Genomic DNA, 17,784 nt, shown 5'->3' with positions numbered 1-17,784 from the left:
CTCTTCCTTCAAGTTCTTTATGTAGAGACTGATGCCGGTACACTGTTTGATTTGGTCGCCCAGCTCGGCCTCTCGTACTCTTCTGGATTTGAAAGGGCCAACAAACACCTTTTTTCCGTTGAGGAGCATGCCATTGATCCTCTTGATGGCCCTCTCAGCGTCCTCCGGAGCCTCAAAGTGCACAAAGCCGTAGCCCTTGGAGCCGTTCTCGTCACTCTCCACTTTACAGGAGAGGATGGTGCCGAAGGCGGAGAAGGTGTCATACAGGGCCTGGCTGTCAATGGACTTCTCCAAACCCTTCAGGAAGACGTTCCCAATTCCGTTGTCCCTCAGGGTGCGGTCGCGTCGAGACCACGTGATCCGGAGCTGTCGGCCCATGACTGTTTCATAGCTCAAGGTGTCAAGAGCGCGTTTGGCGTCAGCTGGCTGCTGGAAGTTGACATATGCGTACCTTGAGGAGCGCCTGGTGATCCTGTCTCTACAGACCCGGATAGAATGGATCATCCCCATGGGGCTAAATAAATCACACAGCATGGCCTCTGTCACGTCGGGGTGCAGATTCCCAACGTACAGGGAGGCCATGGAGAAGTTAGGAGCACTGGATTGCATTGCATACACCAACCACTTCAAAATGTCACTGACCACTGACAGAGAAAAATGGAACTATGAACTAGAATGTGGCTGTCATAGATTGTGTTCCAATATGATGTCATATCATTGTGACACAATCTGTTACAGTATGACCAAACTTGAATTCTAGAATTGCCATGACTGACTCAAGTCAAGGAAGAAGTATTAACTATTTATATAGTTAGGTTAAATAAGTTTCTTATTATGACCTGTGCAAAAAAAGTAATAAAAATAACAAAATGAATATGACTAAGGCAACTAAGCCTACAGAATATATGGAATGCACCAATCATAGTTAAACATTTAAAACCACATACAAAATAATCAATGTATTCCTTATATATACAATGCTGGCACTGTAACCGCACGGTTGGTCTTTGAATCGTGATCAAATCACTGTAATAAAAACTCGACCAAAACATTTTGTCCTGATTCCCCTCCTTGAATAGAGTGTGTAATTCCGATTATATCCACTGGGTGGCAATGCTGTAAAATGGGCATGGGGAGTAGAGTGTCAAAATAACGCTCGTTTGGAATGCCCTTCAACATCATTTTCAGGGCTGTCGCATGTCAACAGCCTGTCACAAACTATGGCTAACCATAACCATTGTTAATGAGTGAATCCTATATTAACTGAAGCTAAGCTTTCGGAGAGGGAAAGTGATGTGTCCTGATCTCAGACTGTGTGGCAGGCCGGTTGTTTTGGAGTTTTGGTTTTACACGCGCATGTTTCGTTTGCAGTGAGAGTGCAGTTATATTATTTTTCAGTGAGAGTGCAGTTATATTATTTTTCAGTGAGAGTGCAGTTATATTATTTTTCAGGGAGAGTGCAGTTATATTATTTTGCAGTGAGAGTGCAGTTATATTATTTTGCAGTGCAGTTTATATTATTTTGCAGTGAGAGTGCAGTGTTATAGTTTAAGCCTGGAGCGCCTGGGGATGGGGCAGCTATAGGGGGTTTGGGGAGCGTCCCGAGCCATGCTGATGTGTGCATTTGAAATGAAATGATTAATAAAGCCATGTCCTTTTTCTAAAGCCTGTGTGGTGTGTGTGTGTGTGTGTGTGTTCTGACGCCGGACCCCACCGGTTAATAAAAGGTGGTGGCAGCGCAATTCTCTATTGAACCCAGTAACCAGCTCCTCCCTCTGTTGGGTGGTTCTGGTTCTTCTCAGTAGGCTACGCCAGATGCAGCATGCTACATCCAGATTGTGCTGCTACATCTGGTGTACTATACAGTATACACTACATATTCCTGAAATTACCCAAACCAGGTCCAGCCTGGTTTATGTGTGTAGCTGGCTTGTTTCTGTTCAGGACTGGTAGGATGGAAGCTAGCCATGTCACTGAAATAGCTGTGAATTGAAATGACATGAAATAATGTCTGATAAATGAAGATAGGTCTTGTCGCCTGGACACATCAGTTCCAATGCTTCCAATGCTAATCCAGCACAATAAGAGCGGGATAGTTAGCTCATGAGCTCACAACAACTAGCAGCAGCTTCCATAAAATTTATGGTAGCGGTCAGTGGCTAAAGCAGTTACACTGATGATAACATAAAGTCATCCCCACCGGGTCTTGAACCCCGGTCTCCCAGGTGGGAGTCCAATGCTCTGACCATCAAGGCTCCGAACCGGTTCAAGGAACGGAAACGAAAACCGAAAACGAACGGTATTTTACGAGGAACAGAAACAGGAACGAAAACGAAATGGTCTTAAATTGTTCCAGAACAGAAATGTTAATTTGAAATCTTTAAAACCGGTTAATTACATTATTTTTTCGGTCTTTGTAGTAGGCCTATATAACTTAAAAATAATGTTTAAAAAAAGAAGAAAGCTGAGCCTTTTATGGCCGAATAGGCTAAATTAAATTTATAAAATTTGTAGCCTACATCTTGTCCTGTTTCTGTAATGTAGCCTAGGCCCCTAAATCTGTTATTTCACAGTCAGGATCTTAAATGCTTGCTTAGCGAAATGAAAATATTTAGATATTACAACAACATACCATAGCCTAGTTCAGACTATAGGATGTGCGCAGCGAGTATTTTCACTGACGACTAGATGGTGCTTTTGTAACCGATTACACGATAGTCTAAAAACAGGATTCCCAAGTTTCTACAACAAGTGCTATTTAGAAAAATTGAGGATGTTTCTCAAACTCTGCAAGCTAAGATGCATGACTATTCTTGATGTTTCCCAACCGCTCAGCGGCAGCCAATTAGCACGCGTTGCGCAGGGCTGTCACACACTCTCCTTTGTTTGCCTGTGCAAAACAGTAGTTCAGCCTGTCCTTACAGCTTAGTACTTAGCAAAGATATCAATGTGATTTATTTTGTTTAATTGAAGAAGAGTAGGCTAGCCTATAGCCTGTAATGTTTCAGTAGGCTAAAACTAGATTTCACATAAAGACCGCGGATGTCAGAGAGGGCAATAACGTTCAAAGGCAAATTTATTCCAACATTGGTCCACAAAGAATGATGCAAATAATAAAGTGAAAGAAATAATAGCCTACTGTGCAAATATAATGTTTTATATGGACCTGCGTGTCTGCAATAAAGTTCCTCTATCTTTCTAACCAACATTCAGCGGAAGCCAATTTTCACTCCGCGCATCTCGCTCCAAATATGGTTTGACTATTTAAAACACGGAGTACTTTGTACTTACATAACTGCTGACCTAAAACGATGGGGTACACTTCCTACATCCTTTCAGTCTAGACTTTCAGTCATCAAGATGTCCTCCCTCAGATTAATTTATCAGCTCTATGATACCTTTAGCCCCACCTAAGGGCTATTGGAAGAAGCTACATTCTATTACTAACACTTATTTATGGAATAAGAAAAAACCTAGAATCAAAGCATTAACCCTCCATAGGAATAAAGCATCAGGTGGTGTCAATCTGCCCAATTTTGAGTGGTATTCCTGGTGTTTTGCTTTGCGCCCCCTAACCAGTTGGCTGAATTGTGAAGCTCGGGTATCATGGCTCCCCATCGAAGAGCAACTGGCACATCCACACAAACTGTCAAATTTGATATATTCAAATCTACCCAATAAGATGAAATCAAAATTTGGATCAATTATATCATATACTCTTCACCTTTGGCACAGAGTTCAACAATTTGCCAAAATACACAATATTTGCTTTTGCCAATCTCCAATTTTCCATAACTACGCCCTCCTGATAGATAGGTGGGTTGAGAAAGGTGTCCACACACTCCAAGACGTCACAGGGCAGCAGGGTCTGCGAGCATTCCAGGATCTCCAAAGGTCTTTTAACCTTCCAGGCACATCCTTCTTTTTTAAATTTACAACCGCGTGCAGCAATGCAAGCCCAAGGTGTCCCATGGGGCGAAGAGCTGAGATCCCACCACCTACATAGGATACTCACCAAAGGCAAGACCAGTGGTGTTGTCTCAGACCTTTATATATTCATGACAGTGGCCTCTTACAAACCTTTGCCACTCAATACTCTGTGGAAGAAAGACATCAGCTCTCCTTCCGATTTGAATTCGCATACTATATGGTCCAGTATTTCCTTGTCTTCTCGAAATCCAAATCAATTCATACATTACAAATTCATCCATAGATCCTATTTTACTCCCAGAAGACTGCACTAAATGAAATTTAGAGACAATCCATTTTGTGATTTTTGTTCAGAAAACACCGCTGGTACTTTCATACATATGGTCTGGCACTGCCCGGAGGTTAACAGATTCTGGCAAAACATCTCTAGCATTCTCTCTATTATTATGCAGAGGACCATTCCTTACTCCCAATGTCTGCTATTACTGAATGATACTTCATCTATGAAGATTACCACCAATGACAGATGCCTTGGTCTTACAGCTGCCAAAAAGCTTATAGTCTGTCGCTGGAAGCCTCCGCATTCATTATCAGTAAAGGAATGGCTCTCCTCTTATAGAGATATTGCCCAGTTAGAGCTCCCCACTGCTCGACTACGTGGTGCCAACTCCAGAAACATCCTTTGTTGGGCTAGTCTATCAGAAAGGATTAATCGTTTACTATAGACATGTAAATGTACATATCTCTACTCTATCTCTAGTGTTTATTTATCTGTGGATACATTGGGGGATAAATGATCAATTTGTTTGGCATGTAAAAACACTGCTGCTGTGTCAAAACCGGTCCTTCTTTAAGCGATCCAGACCTGTAGGTTTGGATCCCTATCATGTGATACCTGGGGAAAGGGTTGGGGTTAGGGTTAGGGTCATGTGATACCTGGGGAAAGGGTTGGGGTTAGGGTTAGGGTCATGTGATACCTGGGGATAGGGTTAGGGTCATGTGATACCTGGGGAAAGGGTTGGGGTTAGGGTTAGGGTCATGTGATACCTGGGGATAGGGTTGGGGTTAGGTTTAGGGTTAGGGTCATGTGATACCTGGGGAAAGGGTTGGGGTTAGGGTCATGTGATACCTGGGGTTGGGGTTAGGGTCATGTGATACCTGGGGAAAGGGTTGGGGTTAGGGTCATGTGATACCTGGGGAAAGGGTTGGGGTTAGGGTCATGTGATACCTGGGGAAAGGGTTGGGGTAGGGGATAAGGAATGGGTTTGTGTTTTGATGAATGGATGAGTTTTCTGTCCTTGTATCGTATTATGTTTGTATTATTTGCATTGTATTGTTTGTGTCTTGTATTGTATTTCTATAGATTTTGTGTTGTATGATGTCTTGTATGTTTGTCTTTGTCATAAAAAAGGAAAATTCCAATAAAAATTTTATAAAAAAAAACAAAAACACAGAGTACTTTGTGACAGTTGCTTGGATGTATACTAGTATCTATACTAGGATGCATAAACCTATGTTTTGCGAATTTACTGGTCTGCCTCCTTCAGAGTTCAACTCGGCAATTAGGCTGTGAAAGCAAGCGCGCCTCTTGGAATCTAGTCATAGCCTATTGTTGCACAGATTTCCGTCAGGTCTTGACTTTCACAAACCAAATGATTAGGCTACATTAATTAATATGAGCACACTTTAGTGACAATGTGCCGTGCAACCCTGATCATTGAATAGCATAAGTTAAATTACAATAATATTAAAGACCGTGGATGTCAGACGATAGGCTATGTATTAGGCGTATAGGCGCCAAATCCGGAGCTCCCATACTAAAGGAACGCAGCATAAACAATAGGGATTGCACAGATGAATGAATGAGGTGACTAATTATTTATAAATGACATAAAACATTATAAAACGAAATAAAAACAAACAATAGGCCTACAGGCGCAGAATAAAATAGCTTGCAGCAACAGTACAAGAAAATATTTTAAAAAGGATGATGAGCTATGATAATGACTTATGATAAACCTGCGCATAGTTTTATGTGGTGTGGATTAAGGGCATACGGGAATAGGACTAATGTTGCGTATTTCTTGTAAAATAATCAACAAGGCTACACTACAGCACACATCACCAAGACTAATATTGTTGGCAATAAGGCCACCACAACCCTAGACTTGTTGATTAGGTTATACCTTACAAGAAATACTGTAGGCCTATAGAGTCGTAATAGGCTAACACCCCCGGAACGGTGAACGGAACGTTATTTTTCGTTCTTAACCGGTTCAAGAACGCTATGTTGGTGGCGGAACATGAGAATGGAAACGTTAAATATGCTGGTTCTGCTCGGAGCGAACCGATTGAAAAATAATTTCGTTTTTTAAGCCGTGCTGACCACTACTCTACTTGTGCAGTGGAGATCAGCGAATTGGTTTTGGTGTTGTTCTTCCAATCCCTAGTGTGGGTTGGGATTAGAATATGGGTTGGAGTTGGGACAGGATCTGATCTATAAGGCAAGGGGTAAAGGTTGGAGTGAAAGGATGAACATGTGGAGGTTTGGGGTATAGTCCCATAAAGTCATCCCCACCGGGTCTTCAACCCCAGTCTCCAGGGTGGGAGTCCAATGCTCTCACCACTACTCTATTTGTGCAGTGGAGATGGGCGGTGGTTTTGGTGTCCTTCTTGATTTTGGTGTGCTGGGACTACTGCCTCTTGTGTTGCCAACAGAGAATTGCAGGCCAACATTGTCCAGAGTGACGGAGGGAGGGAGTTATAACCGGACAACTGCTATACTATACTAACGCTGGCTTACAGCCACGCACAAAAACACATTGACAAATGTAGGCTATATTGTTGAAAATATTTATTTCAGTACAACAAATGCAGTATGTAGTAATGTAACGGAATGTATGAGAAAAGCCTAGCACATTTAGATCAAGGTCCAGGTCAAATTACTTTAAAACCTGAGGTCATTCTTTTGCTAGTACGTTGTGCTAGCAAGTGTGCTTCATGTTCTGCTGGAGTGTTACCCAGGATGATGGGATGTTCTCCAGAGTTCGAGACCTCTGTGTGGAGAGCTGTCCTTCTGGTTCCTGGTTGAAGGAAGGTTCTCAAGGGTTCTAGATTTCTGTGTAAAGAGCTGATCTTCTGGATCCTGGTTGAAAGTAGGTTCTCCAGGGTTCTAGACTACTGTGTGGAGAGCTGTTCTCCTGGCATCGTTCACATCCGTGCTACTCTCTGGTTGGGTCGTACATCAGCACCTCTAATCTCTCCAGCAGTAACAGTGACCCTCTACTGACCTCACTGGACATGCTGAGGAGATCAATTAAAGCAGCGTTGACCTCTGAGAAACACGTCCACATTCCCCAGGTGTCCTGTTTCCTCTGTCAGACAGTGCAGACGTGTCCCAGCCTGTGAAAGGACTGGGAGACTCAGAAAACATTTGTTGGACAGCTCTGTACCAAAAGTTTGAGCCGACACCAGAGGCCGACACCTACATCACAAGCCGTATGCTGAATGAAGCCATAATAAAAAGACATCCACCCGCGGTACATAGCTGTTCACCAAATGTTTTACCACTATGAATGCCACCCAGTGTCTGAGCCACCCAGTCCTTTCACAGGCTGGGACACATCTACACTGTCTGACAGGACGCCTGGACAACGTGGACGTGTTCCTCAGAGGTCAACACTGCTTTCAGTGGACTCTTCTACATGCCCAGTGAGGTCAGTAGCAAGGTTATTATAGTTAACGAAAACTAACTAAAAAACGAAAACTAGGTGTGAAAAAACATTTTAGTTAACTGAAATAAAAATAAAAACTAGGCTTTACAAAAAAACGATAACTAACTAAAACTGTATTGTGTGTTTACAAAACTAACTAAAATAAACTAAAATTGTAGAGAAAATGTCCTTAGTTTTAGTCTTTTTCATTTCATACATAAGCCTAGTATTTTGGGTGGATATTAAATCTATCCTCCATTATTTATTTAGCTGTGCCCCTGCGCAGAAGTAACCTGACGTGGTCCAGATGGTTTGTTTTGCACAGAGTGAAACAACATGAGCTCACGAGATCAGGATGGTCTCACAAGGCTAGCGCAGAAGAAAAAAACTAAAACTAATACTGAAACTAATAAAAAATAAACTAAAACTAAGCATTATCAAAAACTAAAAACTAAACTAGCAAATCTGCTTTAAAAACTAATTAAAACTAAACTGAAATTGAACACAAAAAGTTAAAACAATATAAAAATAAAAACTAATAAAAAAAGCAAAACTATTATAACCCTGGTCAGTAGAGGGTCAATGTTACTGCTGGAGAGATTAGTGGTGCTGATGTACGACCCAACCAGAGAGTAGCACGGATGTGAACGATGCCAGGAGAACAGCTCTCCACACAGTAGTCTAGAACCCTGGAGAACCTACCTTCAAACAGGAACCAGAAGAAGAGCCCTTCACACAGAAGTCTAGAACCCTTGAGAACCTTCTTTCAACCAGGAACCAGAAGGACAGCTCTCCACACAGAAGTCTGGAGCTCTGGAAAACATTCCACCAACTCGGGTAACATTCCAGCAGAACATGAAGCACACTTGGTAGCGCAGTGTACTAGCAAAATAATGACCTCAGGTTTTAAGGTAATTTGACTTGGACCTTGATCTAAATGTGCTATGTTAGAAATGTCTAGGTGTCAAAGCTAACATGAGAATACAAATGTTTGTATGTGTGTGTGTGTGTGTGTGCACGTGTATGTTTTTGTTCTGTGTGTGTGTGTGTGTGTGTGTGTGTCTGTGGGGGGGGGGGGGGGGTGTAGTTGTTCTGTGTGTGTGTGTGTGTGTGTAGTTCTGTGTGTGTGTGTGTGTGTGTGTGTGTGTGTGTATGTGTGTGTGTGTGTGTGTGTGTGTGTGTGCACTGTCCGCACAGGCAGGCGAACATCCGAAACTGGATCTGTCAAATCTGTCAAAACAGACAATAGTAAGATTTTCAGTGCATTATCCTCACTGACAGTGTAATTCAGCCCAGAACATTATATCAGATAAATAAATTGATAGATCGACAGACAGACAGACAGACAGACAGATAGATAGATAGATAGATAGATAGATAGACTTTACCAGCTTTTTCTCGTCTGAAGGGCAACACCCAGCTGAATAGTGAAGCTCGAGCTCACTGATGCAGGATTCAGATGGACGTTAATGTCCGTCAGATCTGAAATCACAAAATTAATATTGTTTAACCTGCAAAATGGAAAGCATCAAAAAACAAATGGCTGTCCAGGCTGTTTTGACCTCACCCCATTCCTGTCTACGAGTTGTTCGTCCAGAGCCTTTCAGAGCACGGGTGGAGGAGCAGGAGTGTCGTGTCTGTCTCTCCGTCCTCAGAGGCTTGTCCTCCTCCTTCAGCGCCAGGCCCATCGGTGGAGTTGAGGCAGCTGGGGCGACACTCTCCCTGAGGTGATGGAGGCTCAGCTTGGCCTCCAGCTGCAGCGCTAGGTCGTTGACCTCCTCCTCGATTGTTGGGGAGGCCTTCAGAGGTGGAGTGGGTTTACTGGGACCAACGGTGTGAGGCGTTGTGCTGGCAGGTCCACTGGCAGGAGGAGGGTTAGCCCCAGCCTGCTCCCTAGCCAGAGGGTTAGCCCCAGCCTGCTCCCTGACAAGAGGGCAGCTCAACACAAGCTTGGCCTCCATCTGAAGTGCCAAGTTGTTGACCTCCTCCTCGAGTGTTGGAGAGGCCATCACAGGTGGAGCAGGCTTAAGGGCACTCACAGGAGCACAGATGTAGGAGCAGGAGTGCCCTGTCTGTCTGTCCTTCCTCAGAGGCCTGCCCTCTGCCTCTATTGCCAGGCCAATTGTTGCAGTGGATGTAGGGGCAACACAAGGCCAAAAACCTGTCTTCCCACTCTCCCTGAGGCGAGGGGGGCTCAGCTTGGCCTCCAGCTGAAGTGCCAAGTCGTTGACCTCCTCCTCGAGTGTTGGAGAGGCCATCACAGGGGGAGCAGGCTTAAGGGCACTCACAGGAGCACGGATGTAGGAGCAGGAGTGCCCTGTCTCTCTGTCCTTCCTCAGAGGCCTGCCCTCTGCCTCTAGTGCCAGGTCAGTAGGTGGAGTTGGCGCAGGGGCAACACAAGGCCAAAATCCCATCTTCCCACTCTCCCTTGGGCGAGGGGGGCTCAGCTTGGCCTCCAGCTGCAGCGCTAGGTCGTTGACCTCATCCTCAATTGTTGAGGAGATCATCTGAGGTGGAGTTTTCTGTTTTAATGAAAAGAAAGTCATTGAAGCTAATCCAATAATTTCTTTGCTCATTGCTCATGGTATGTAAGTAAATCCTGAGCTTGCGGTTCTCCATCTTAAGCTCAGCTATAGAAATTGACTATGGATATTGAGAAATGACAAGATCCTGAGAACCTTTATAGTGGCCTGACATTAAAGAGTTGTCTGGTCTCAATAGAGAGTGGGTGTAGGTCCAGGACTGTACAAAACCAGATAAAGTTGACTAACTATGCTTACATGGTATATGAAATGTAAACCTTTAGGGGGGTTACTTACCTTTTTGTAACCCGACATGGTCCCGTGTGGGCTGGACCAAGGCTCCATGTTGTGTTCTTGAGGGGAAAATTGGACAGTTAATTGAAATTAACTGGGGGCACAGTCTTTACAAGGGCTTTAAGTGTGGGTCAGGCAATTGGCAGTGAACCAGACAATTAACAGTGAACAGTCAACCAGACCACTACACTCACCCAGCATCTGCTTCCGCTGCTGTGGTGGAGTGGCAGCCAGAATGGAGGTCGTCCGAGACCTCCATTCTCTCGCACGCTCCCGAATGCCCAGCGGGTAGACAGCAGGACGCGCAGGAGCTGTAGGAGCCGAGGTTGGACGAGGGCCCATGGTCTGGGCGGAGACACACTGGATGGACGCGTGAGGGATGGCAGCCATGGAGGATCCAGAGGGCTGTGCAGGCAGTTTGATCTCCATGCTGGGCGTGGCACGCCTGACGGGCATTCGCTGCCTGTATCTGTTGGTTAGATACACCCGTGGCTGTTTCTTGGGCCGGGCCAGGGCCACATACAGGGGCTTGGTGGCCAGGATGCGTCCGTTCATCCCTGCGATGGCCCGGGTGGCCTCCTCAGGGGAGGACAGACACACAAACCCAAAGCCCTTGCTGCGGCCGCGCTCCATCACGACTTTGGCACTGATGATGGAACCAAAGGGAGAGAACTCCTTCCTCAGTCGCATCTCATCAATCTCTTCCTTCAAGTTCTTTATGTAGAGACTGATGCCGGTCCCAATTCCGTTGTCCCTCAGGGTGCGGTCGCGTCGAGACCACGTGATCCGGAGCTGTCGGCCCATGACGGTGTCGTAGCTCAAGGTGTCAAGAGCACGTTTGGCGTCAGCTGGCTGCTGGAAGTTGACATATGCGTACCTTGAGGAGCGCCTGGTGATCCTGTCTCTACAGACCCGGATAGAATGGAGTGTCCCCATGGGGCTAAATAAATCACACAGCATGGCCTCTGTCACGTCGGGGTGAAGATTCCCAACGTACAGGGAGGCCATGGAGAAGTTAGGAGCACTGGATTGCATTGCATACACCAACCACTTCAAAATGTCACTGACCACTGACAGAGAAAAATGGAACTATGAACTAGAATGTGGCTGTCATAGATTGTGTTCCAATATGATGTCATATCATTGTGACACAATCTGTTACAGTATGGCCAAACTTGAATTCTAGAATTGCCATGACTGACTCAAGTCAAGGAAGAAGTATTAACTATTTATATAGTTAGGTTAAATAAGTTTCTTATTATGACCTGTGCAAAAAAGAAATTTAAAATAACAAAATGAATGACTAAGGCAACTAAGACTACAGAATATATGAAATGCACCAATCATAGTTAAACATTTAAAACCACATACAAAATAATCAATGTATTCCTTATATATACAATGCTGGCACTGTAACCGCACGGTTGGTCTTCGAATCGTGATCAAATCACTGTAATAAAAACTCGACCAAACTCATTTTGTCCTGATTCCCCTCCTTGAATAGAGTGTGTAATTCCGATTATATCCACTGGGTGGCAATGCTGTAAAATGGGCATGGGGAGTAGAGTGTCATAATAACGCTCGTTTGGAATGCCCTTCAACATCATTTTCAGGGCTGTCGCATGTCAACAGCCTGTCACAAACTATGGCTATAACCATAACCATTGTTAATGAGTGAATCCTATATTAACTGAAGCTAAGCTTTCGGAGAGGGAAAGTGATGTGTCCTGATCTCAGACGGTGTGGCAGGCCGGTTGTTTTGGAGTTTTGGTTTTACACGTGCATGTTTCGTTTGCAGTGAGAGTGCAGTTATATTCTTTTGCAGTGCAGTTTATATTATTTTGCAGTGAGAGTGCAGTGTTATAATTTAAGCCTGGAGCGCCTGGGGATGGGGCAGCTATAGGGGGTTTGGGGAGCATCCCGATGCTGATGTGTGCATTTGAAATGAAATGATTAATAAAGCCATGTCCTTTTTCTAACGCCTGTGTGGTGTGTGTGTGTGTGTGTGTTCTGACGCCGGACCCCACCGGTTAATAAAAGGTGGTGGCAGCGCAATTCTCTATTGAACCCAGTAACCAGCTCCTCCCTCTATTGAACCCAGTACCAGCTCCTCCCTCTGTTGAACCCAGTAACCAGCTCCTCCCTCTGTTGGGTGCTTCTGGTTCTTTTAAGTAGGCTACGCCAGATGCAGCATGCTACATCCAGATTGTGCCTGCTACATCTAGTGTACTATACAGTATACACTACATATTACCCAAACCAGGTCCAGCCTGGTTTATGTGCGTGGCTGGCTTGTTTCTGTTCAGGACTGTTAGGATGGAAGCTAGCCATGCCACTGAAATAGCTGTGAATTGAAATGACATGAAATAAGGTCTGATACATTAAGATAGGTCTTGTCGCCTGGACACATCAGTTCCAATGCTTCCAAAGCTAATCCAGCACAATAAGAGCGGGATAGTTAGCCCATGAGCTCACAACAACTAGCAGAAGCTTCCATAACATTAATGGTAGCGGTCAGTGGCTAAAGCAGTTACACTGATGATAACATAAAGTCTCCCAGGTGGGAGTCCAATGCTCTGACCAGTGACACCAGAGGCGCTGTAGACACCAGAGGTCCTCTACAGTAGACACCAGAGGCGCGTAACAGAGGTGCTCTACAGTAGACACCGGAGGCCCTCTACAGTAGTAGGTAGATGTCTCCTTGACAACGCTCGCTTGAAGGGCTGACTGACAGACAGACAGCAGCGCGTAGCTCAAATAGAGCAGCTCCGCTTCGGCTCAAACTGTATTTTCAGATAACGTTAAGTAACGTTAGTAACACAAGGCCAATTTATCATATTCATTTTTTACTTGTCCGATCAGACAACTGCATGAGGCATTCCTCTTGGCCGAACAGAGTTTACTGGTCCCTGGGAAGCGGGCAAAACTGTTAGCTTACTACAGGTAGTTTGCCTTGTTCCTTAATCCCCCGGTGTGAATCATGGCTAGCCGGCAATAACCTACCTGACTGGTCTCATCATTCTCCTCTCTCTTCCTCTTCAAAAATCGTTGTATGCCCATCTGGAAAATGTTATTGATATATTAGGTTATAGGATCCGCTAGTTGTCATCAGGGAAGGTAGGCTAGCATTTTGAGGAGTAGGCCTAGGTGCCAGCACCAGTGTTTGGCCCAATTCAAACACTGGTTAACACTATGGTAATATTTGAGCGTCAATAGCCTACCTATCTTTCGTTGTAACATCATTCCGCTCACTGAAGAAAAAATCCCTTCACGCTTCCGATCACCTCAGCAAGGAGCGGCACAGAGCGCGCGGCCTATAGGCTCTTTATTGAAAATAAATAGTCCTAATGTGGGTGCGACAGTGGTTTTGAAAGCGCATTTAGGTAGTTAGTGTTTTACATGTATAAAAATACAAACATCTAACATATAATAGAACAAATGTTCAAGAGAGTGGGGTATCTAGAACAAACAATATACTGTTGGGAACACATCCCAGAAACTTTTTTATTTTAATTATTACAGCACTTAAAGGTATAATATGTTGTATGTGGATTATTTCCCCATCTAGTGTCTAAAGATAAGAACTGCAACAACACAACGTATTGGTTGCCAAATTGCCAGAGAATGCACTGTTTCAGTCATACTGTGATAAGATCTTCACTCCGAGAGGAACATAACGTTACACTAATCAGTAATCACAATCAAGTATTTCAGAGTGCCATGTAATAAGTTACGTTAGATGCAGTAGTTTGGAGATAACGTTAGGTCTGGCTATGCAGATTCCAAGAAAGATAACAATAGCTAGTTAGCTAGCTTACCGGTCTAGTAGAAAAGTAGCCATGTCACCATGCGACTTTATCCCATGAAACTCCATAAACTCCGTTCAACGAGCAAAGGCTGGTTCGATATTTCACATGTGTGTATGGTGCATGTGTCCCAAGATGGCAGAGAAATTGACATTTAAAAAGAACTGGATACAATTGGATACATAACTTTTTGTGTGTTGGCTGTAAGCCGACACACCAAGAAGAGGGAATCCTATTTGTCGCTCCCTTCCTCTTTCCGTCGTGTTATTGACCTGCAGTTCCATTGTTGCTACCACAAGAGGCAGTGGTCCAAGAACATCAAAACAAAAAGACTCCACAGAATTCCCAGGTCAGTGGTGGCTGAGTGGATAGTGCACTGTTTATATTATACCTCCATGTGCGCTGCCTATCACCGGAAGGTTGTGAGTTCAATCCTTGGTGTGGACATACGACATCTCAAGGTATGTGAGAGATAAGGACCTGTTGTCGCATGTCGTTGACAAGCTTCCCCTTATGGTGTCAGAACGATGGCTTATGAATGCAATGTTATTATGTTAAATACAGTAGCCCAGAGGTTAGCACTGGCAGGGCTATTTCAGTTTGATAAAAGGCGTTGTGGTGTTTGAGCACGAGTTGTCGTAGACCTGGTCCAGGGCGATATCCTACAGATAACGCCCTGTTACTCTCAATGCAATTTACCTATGAATGCGCTTCCTCGGCCCGCTCGTCCGAGTCTACAGACAAAACCGTTTCGTTACTCACCAAAGTAAAAACATCGTTGGAAAGATGAAAGCCCTTTCTCCGAGGTCGCTACAGTTTGTAATCCCCCACCTTTCAAATAAAAGGCAAATTTGTACACTTAAATGTCTAATATCCACAGCGCATCGACTGTCTTCTTCTACTGGCGATTCGGCCCCCTCCGCTTTGTTTAGCCTACTCACTGCTGCCGCCCATGTTGGGGATGATGCATTACATTTCATTACATTATTTACATGTTTTATTTACATGTTTTAAAGTTTAAAATTTGCCATAGTTAATAACTCAGCGTAAATGTTCTCTCGCTAATCAGATTCCTCAACGCGAGTCTCTCAACACCATTTAAGATGTAATGCATCATCCTCAACATGGGCGGCATCCCCAACATAAAGTCATCCCCACCGGGAACCCCGGTCTCCTGGGTGGGAGTCCAATGCTCTCACCACTACTCTACTTGTGCAGTGGAGATCAGCAAATTGGTTTTGGTGTCCTTCTTCCAGTCCCTAGTGTGGGTTGGGGTTAGAATAAGGGTTGGGGTTGGGACAGAATCTGACCTATAAGGCAAGGGGTAAAGGTTGGAGTGAAAGGATGAACATGTGGAGGTTTGGGGTATAGTCCCATAAAGTCATCCCCACCGGGTCTTCAACCCCAGTCTCCAGGGTGGGAGTCCAATGCTCTCACCACTACTCTATTTGTGCAGTGGAGATCGGCGGTGGTTTTGGTGTCCTTCTTGATTTTGGTGTGCTGGGACTACTGCCTCTTGTGGTGCCAACAGAGAACTGCAGGCCAACATTGTCCAGAGTGATGGAGGGAGGGAGTGATAACTGGACAAATACTATACTATACTAACGCTGGCTTACAGCCACGCACAAAAACACATACACAAATGTAGGCTATATTGTTGAAAATATTTATTTCAGTACAACAAATGCAGTATGTAGTAATGTAACGGAATGTATGAGAAAAGCCTAACACATTTAGATCAAGGTCCAGGTCAAATAACTTGAAAACCTGAGGTCATTCTTTTGCTAGTACGTTGTGCTAGCAAGTGTGCTTCATGTTCTGCTGGAGTGTTACCCAGGATGGTGGGATGTTCTCCAGAGTTCGAGACCTCTGTGTGGAGAGCTGTCCTTCTGGTTCCTGGTTGAAGGAAGGTTCTCAAGGGTTCTAGACTTCTGTGTAAAGAGCTGATCTTCTGGATCCTGGTTGAAAGTAGGTTCTCCAGGGATCTAGACTTCTGTGTGGAGAGCTGTTCTCCTGTCATCGTTCACATCCGTGCTACTCTCTGGTTGGGTGGTACATCAGCACCTCTAATCTCTCCAGCAGTAACAGTGACCCTCTACTGACCTCACTGGACATGCTGAGGAGATCAATTAAAGCAGCGTTGACCTCTGAGAAACACGTCCACATTCCCCAGGTGTCCTGTGTCCTCTGTCAGACAGTGCAGACGTGTCCAAGCCTGTGGGACACGTCTGCACCATGGAGGTATAATATAACTGGAGACGGCATTGAAAATGGCTGCCTATTCATTTCAATGAAAGTTGCTCACCGGCGCATGAAGCCATTTGACGTAGTGGCCAAAGCCCGGTATTGCAAGTCATGTCATGGCATGCGGCCCAAGAACCCTTATTTCCCATGTTAGTGGATGATGATAGATAGGGCTAGAAAAGGAAAACAAAATTTTTCTGGGTATCATTCAGCATCAGAGACCAATCTTATCAATATAAACTTTTAATTCAAAAAGTTTTGGGGTTTTTGAAGCCACCAATACCTGTATCGAGCCATTTAAACATGTGCTGTGCACGAGCCTCGGGGACGCGCTGGTCGCGCGTTCGTGAGTCCTGCGAACTCGGGAAAGCACGTGACCATAGGAAGACCCGCCCTACTCTGCCTCTGATTGGATAGGAAGTCATGTAATGACGTCGCTAACATTTGCTATGCTTTAGCAATGAAGCTTATGATCATGCTAATCAGAACGTATGTCTATGATGCAAATGATCATGACATGTGGTTACTTTAGGACATCGTTGGAAAAGATCTAGAGGGTAAGTGGGTCAATGTTGAATAACTTAGCTAACATTATCTAATGTTACATTTCTTTATATTAACATCAACTATATTGATAGGCTAGGGAGCTATGCTAACGGTAGCTAATGCTAACGGCTTAGGGTTAACGTTAGTGAATGCTAACGTTACGTTCGGAGGTCTCAGATGTATTTCAATTTTAACAATGTTGAGCATGATCAATGTGACATTGTTCATACATTGATTACAGTCTGTAATCTTGTCTGGCATTATTTAGCTATAGTGGGCTGATGCTTGCTGCTGCTACTATAGCATTTGCCACATTATACATCAAATTAATCAAGCATAGTGTTATTACCTGAAGGCATTATTACCATTGCAAGTAAGCATGCCATGTATATGCCATGCCTGGAAATCAAATTAATAGTGTAATTATTCCCCATCATAGCTCATTGTACACTGATATAATCATTCTCCTTGCCTTTGCTAATACTCATCTCTTTTATCAAACTTTGTGCTAGGAAAGAAATCTGGCTGTGATTCGTCGCTAGTGCTCATCCAGGCTGTTGTCATCTCCCGCCTGGACTCCTGCAACTCCCTACTTGCTGCCATCCTGCAGCGTTGGCCATCAGACTCCTGGAGAAAGCTGCTGCTGACCTGGTGTTCAACAGCCCCATGCTCTTCCACAAAACTTCCCTACTCTGTTCTCTGCACTGGCTCCCTGCGCTGTCCCATCCA

General features: G+C 44.5%; 1 protein-coding gene across 1 annotated transcript in view; it reads right to left on the bottom strand.

Annotated features, from left to right (window-relative positions):
• The window catches only part of LOC311326409 (polyadenylate-binding protein 1-like), a gene marked incomplete at both ends in the record, with an annotated part of 39,320 nt that extends 38,711 nt beyond the window's left edge, over window positions 1-609 (bottom strand). Inside the window, one exon of the mRNA XM_084459302.1 lies at window positions 64-609. Coding sequence (XP_084315428.1) covers window positions 64-609 — 546 coding nt within the window. The remainder of the gene's footprint in view (window positions 1-63) is intronic.
• Between the last annotated feature and the right edge of the window lie 17,175 nt (window positions 610-17,784).

Source organism: Borostomias antarcticus (genome assembly GCF_949987555.1).
Source record: "Borostomias antarcticus genome assembly, chromosome: 27".
In the NCBI taxonomy this organism is placed as follows: domain Eukaryota; kingdom Metazoa; phylum Chordata; class Actinopteri; order Stomiiformes; family Stomiidae; genus Borostomias; species Borostomias antarcticus.
This window is presented reverse-complemented; position numbering and strand designations above follow the sequence as displayed.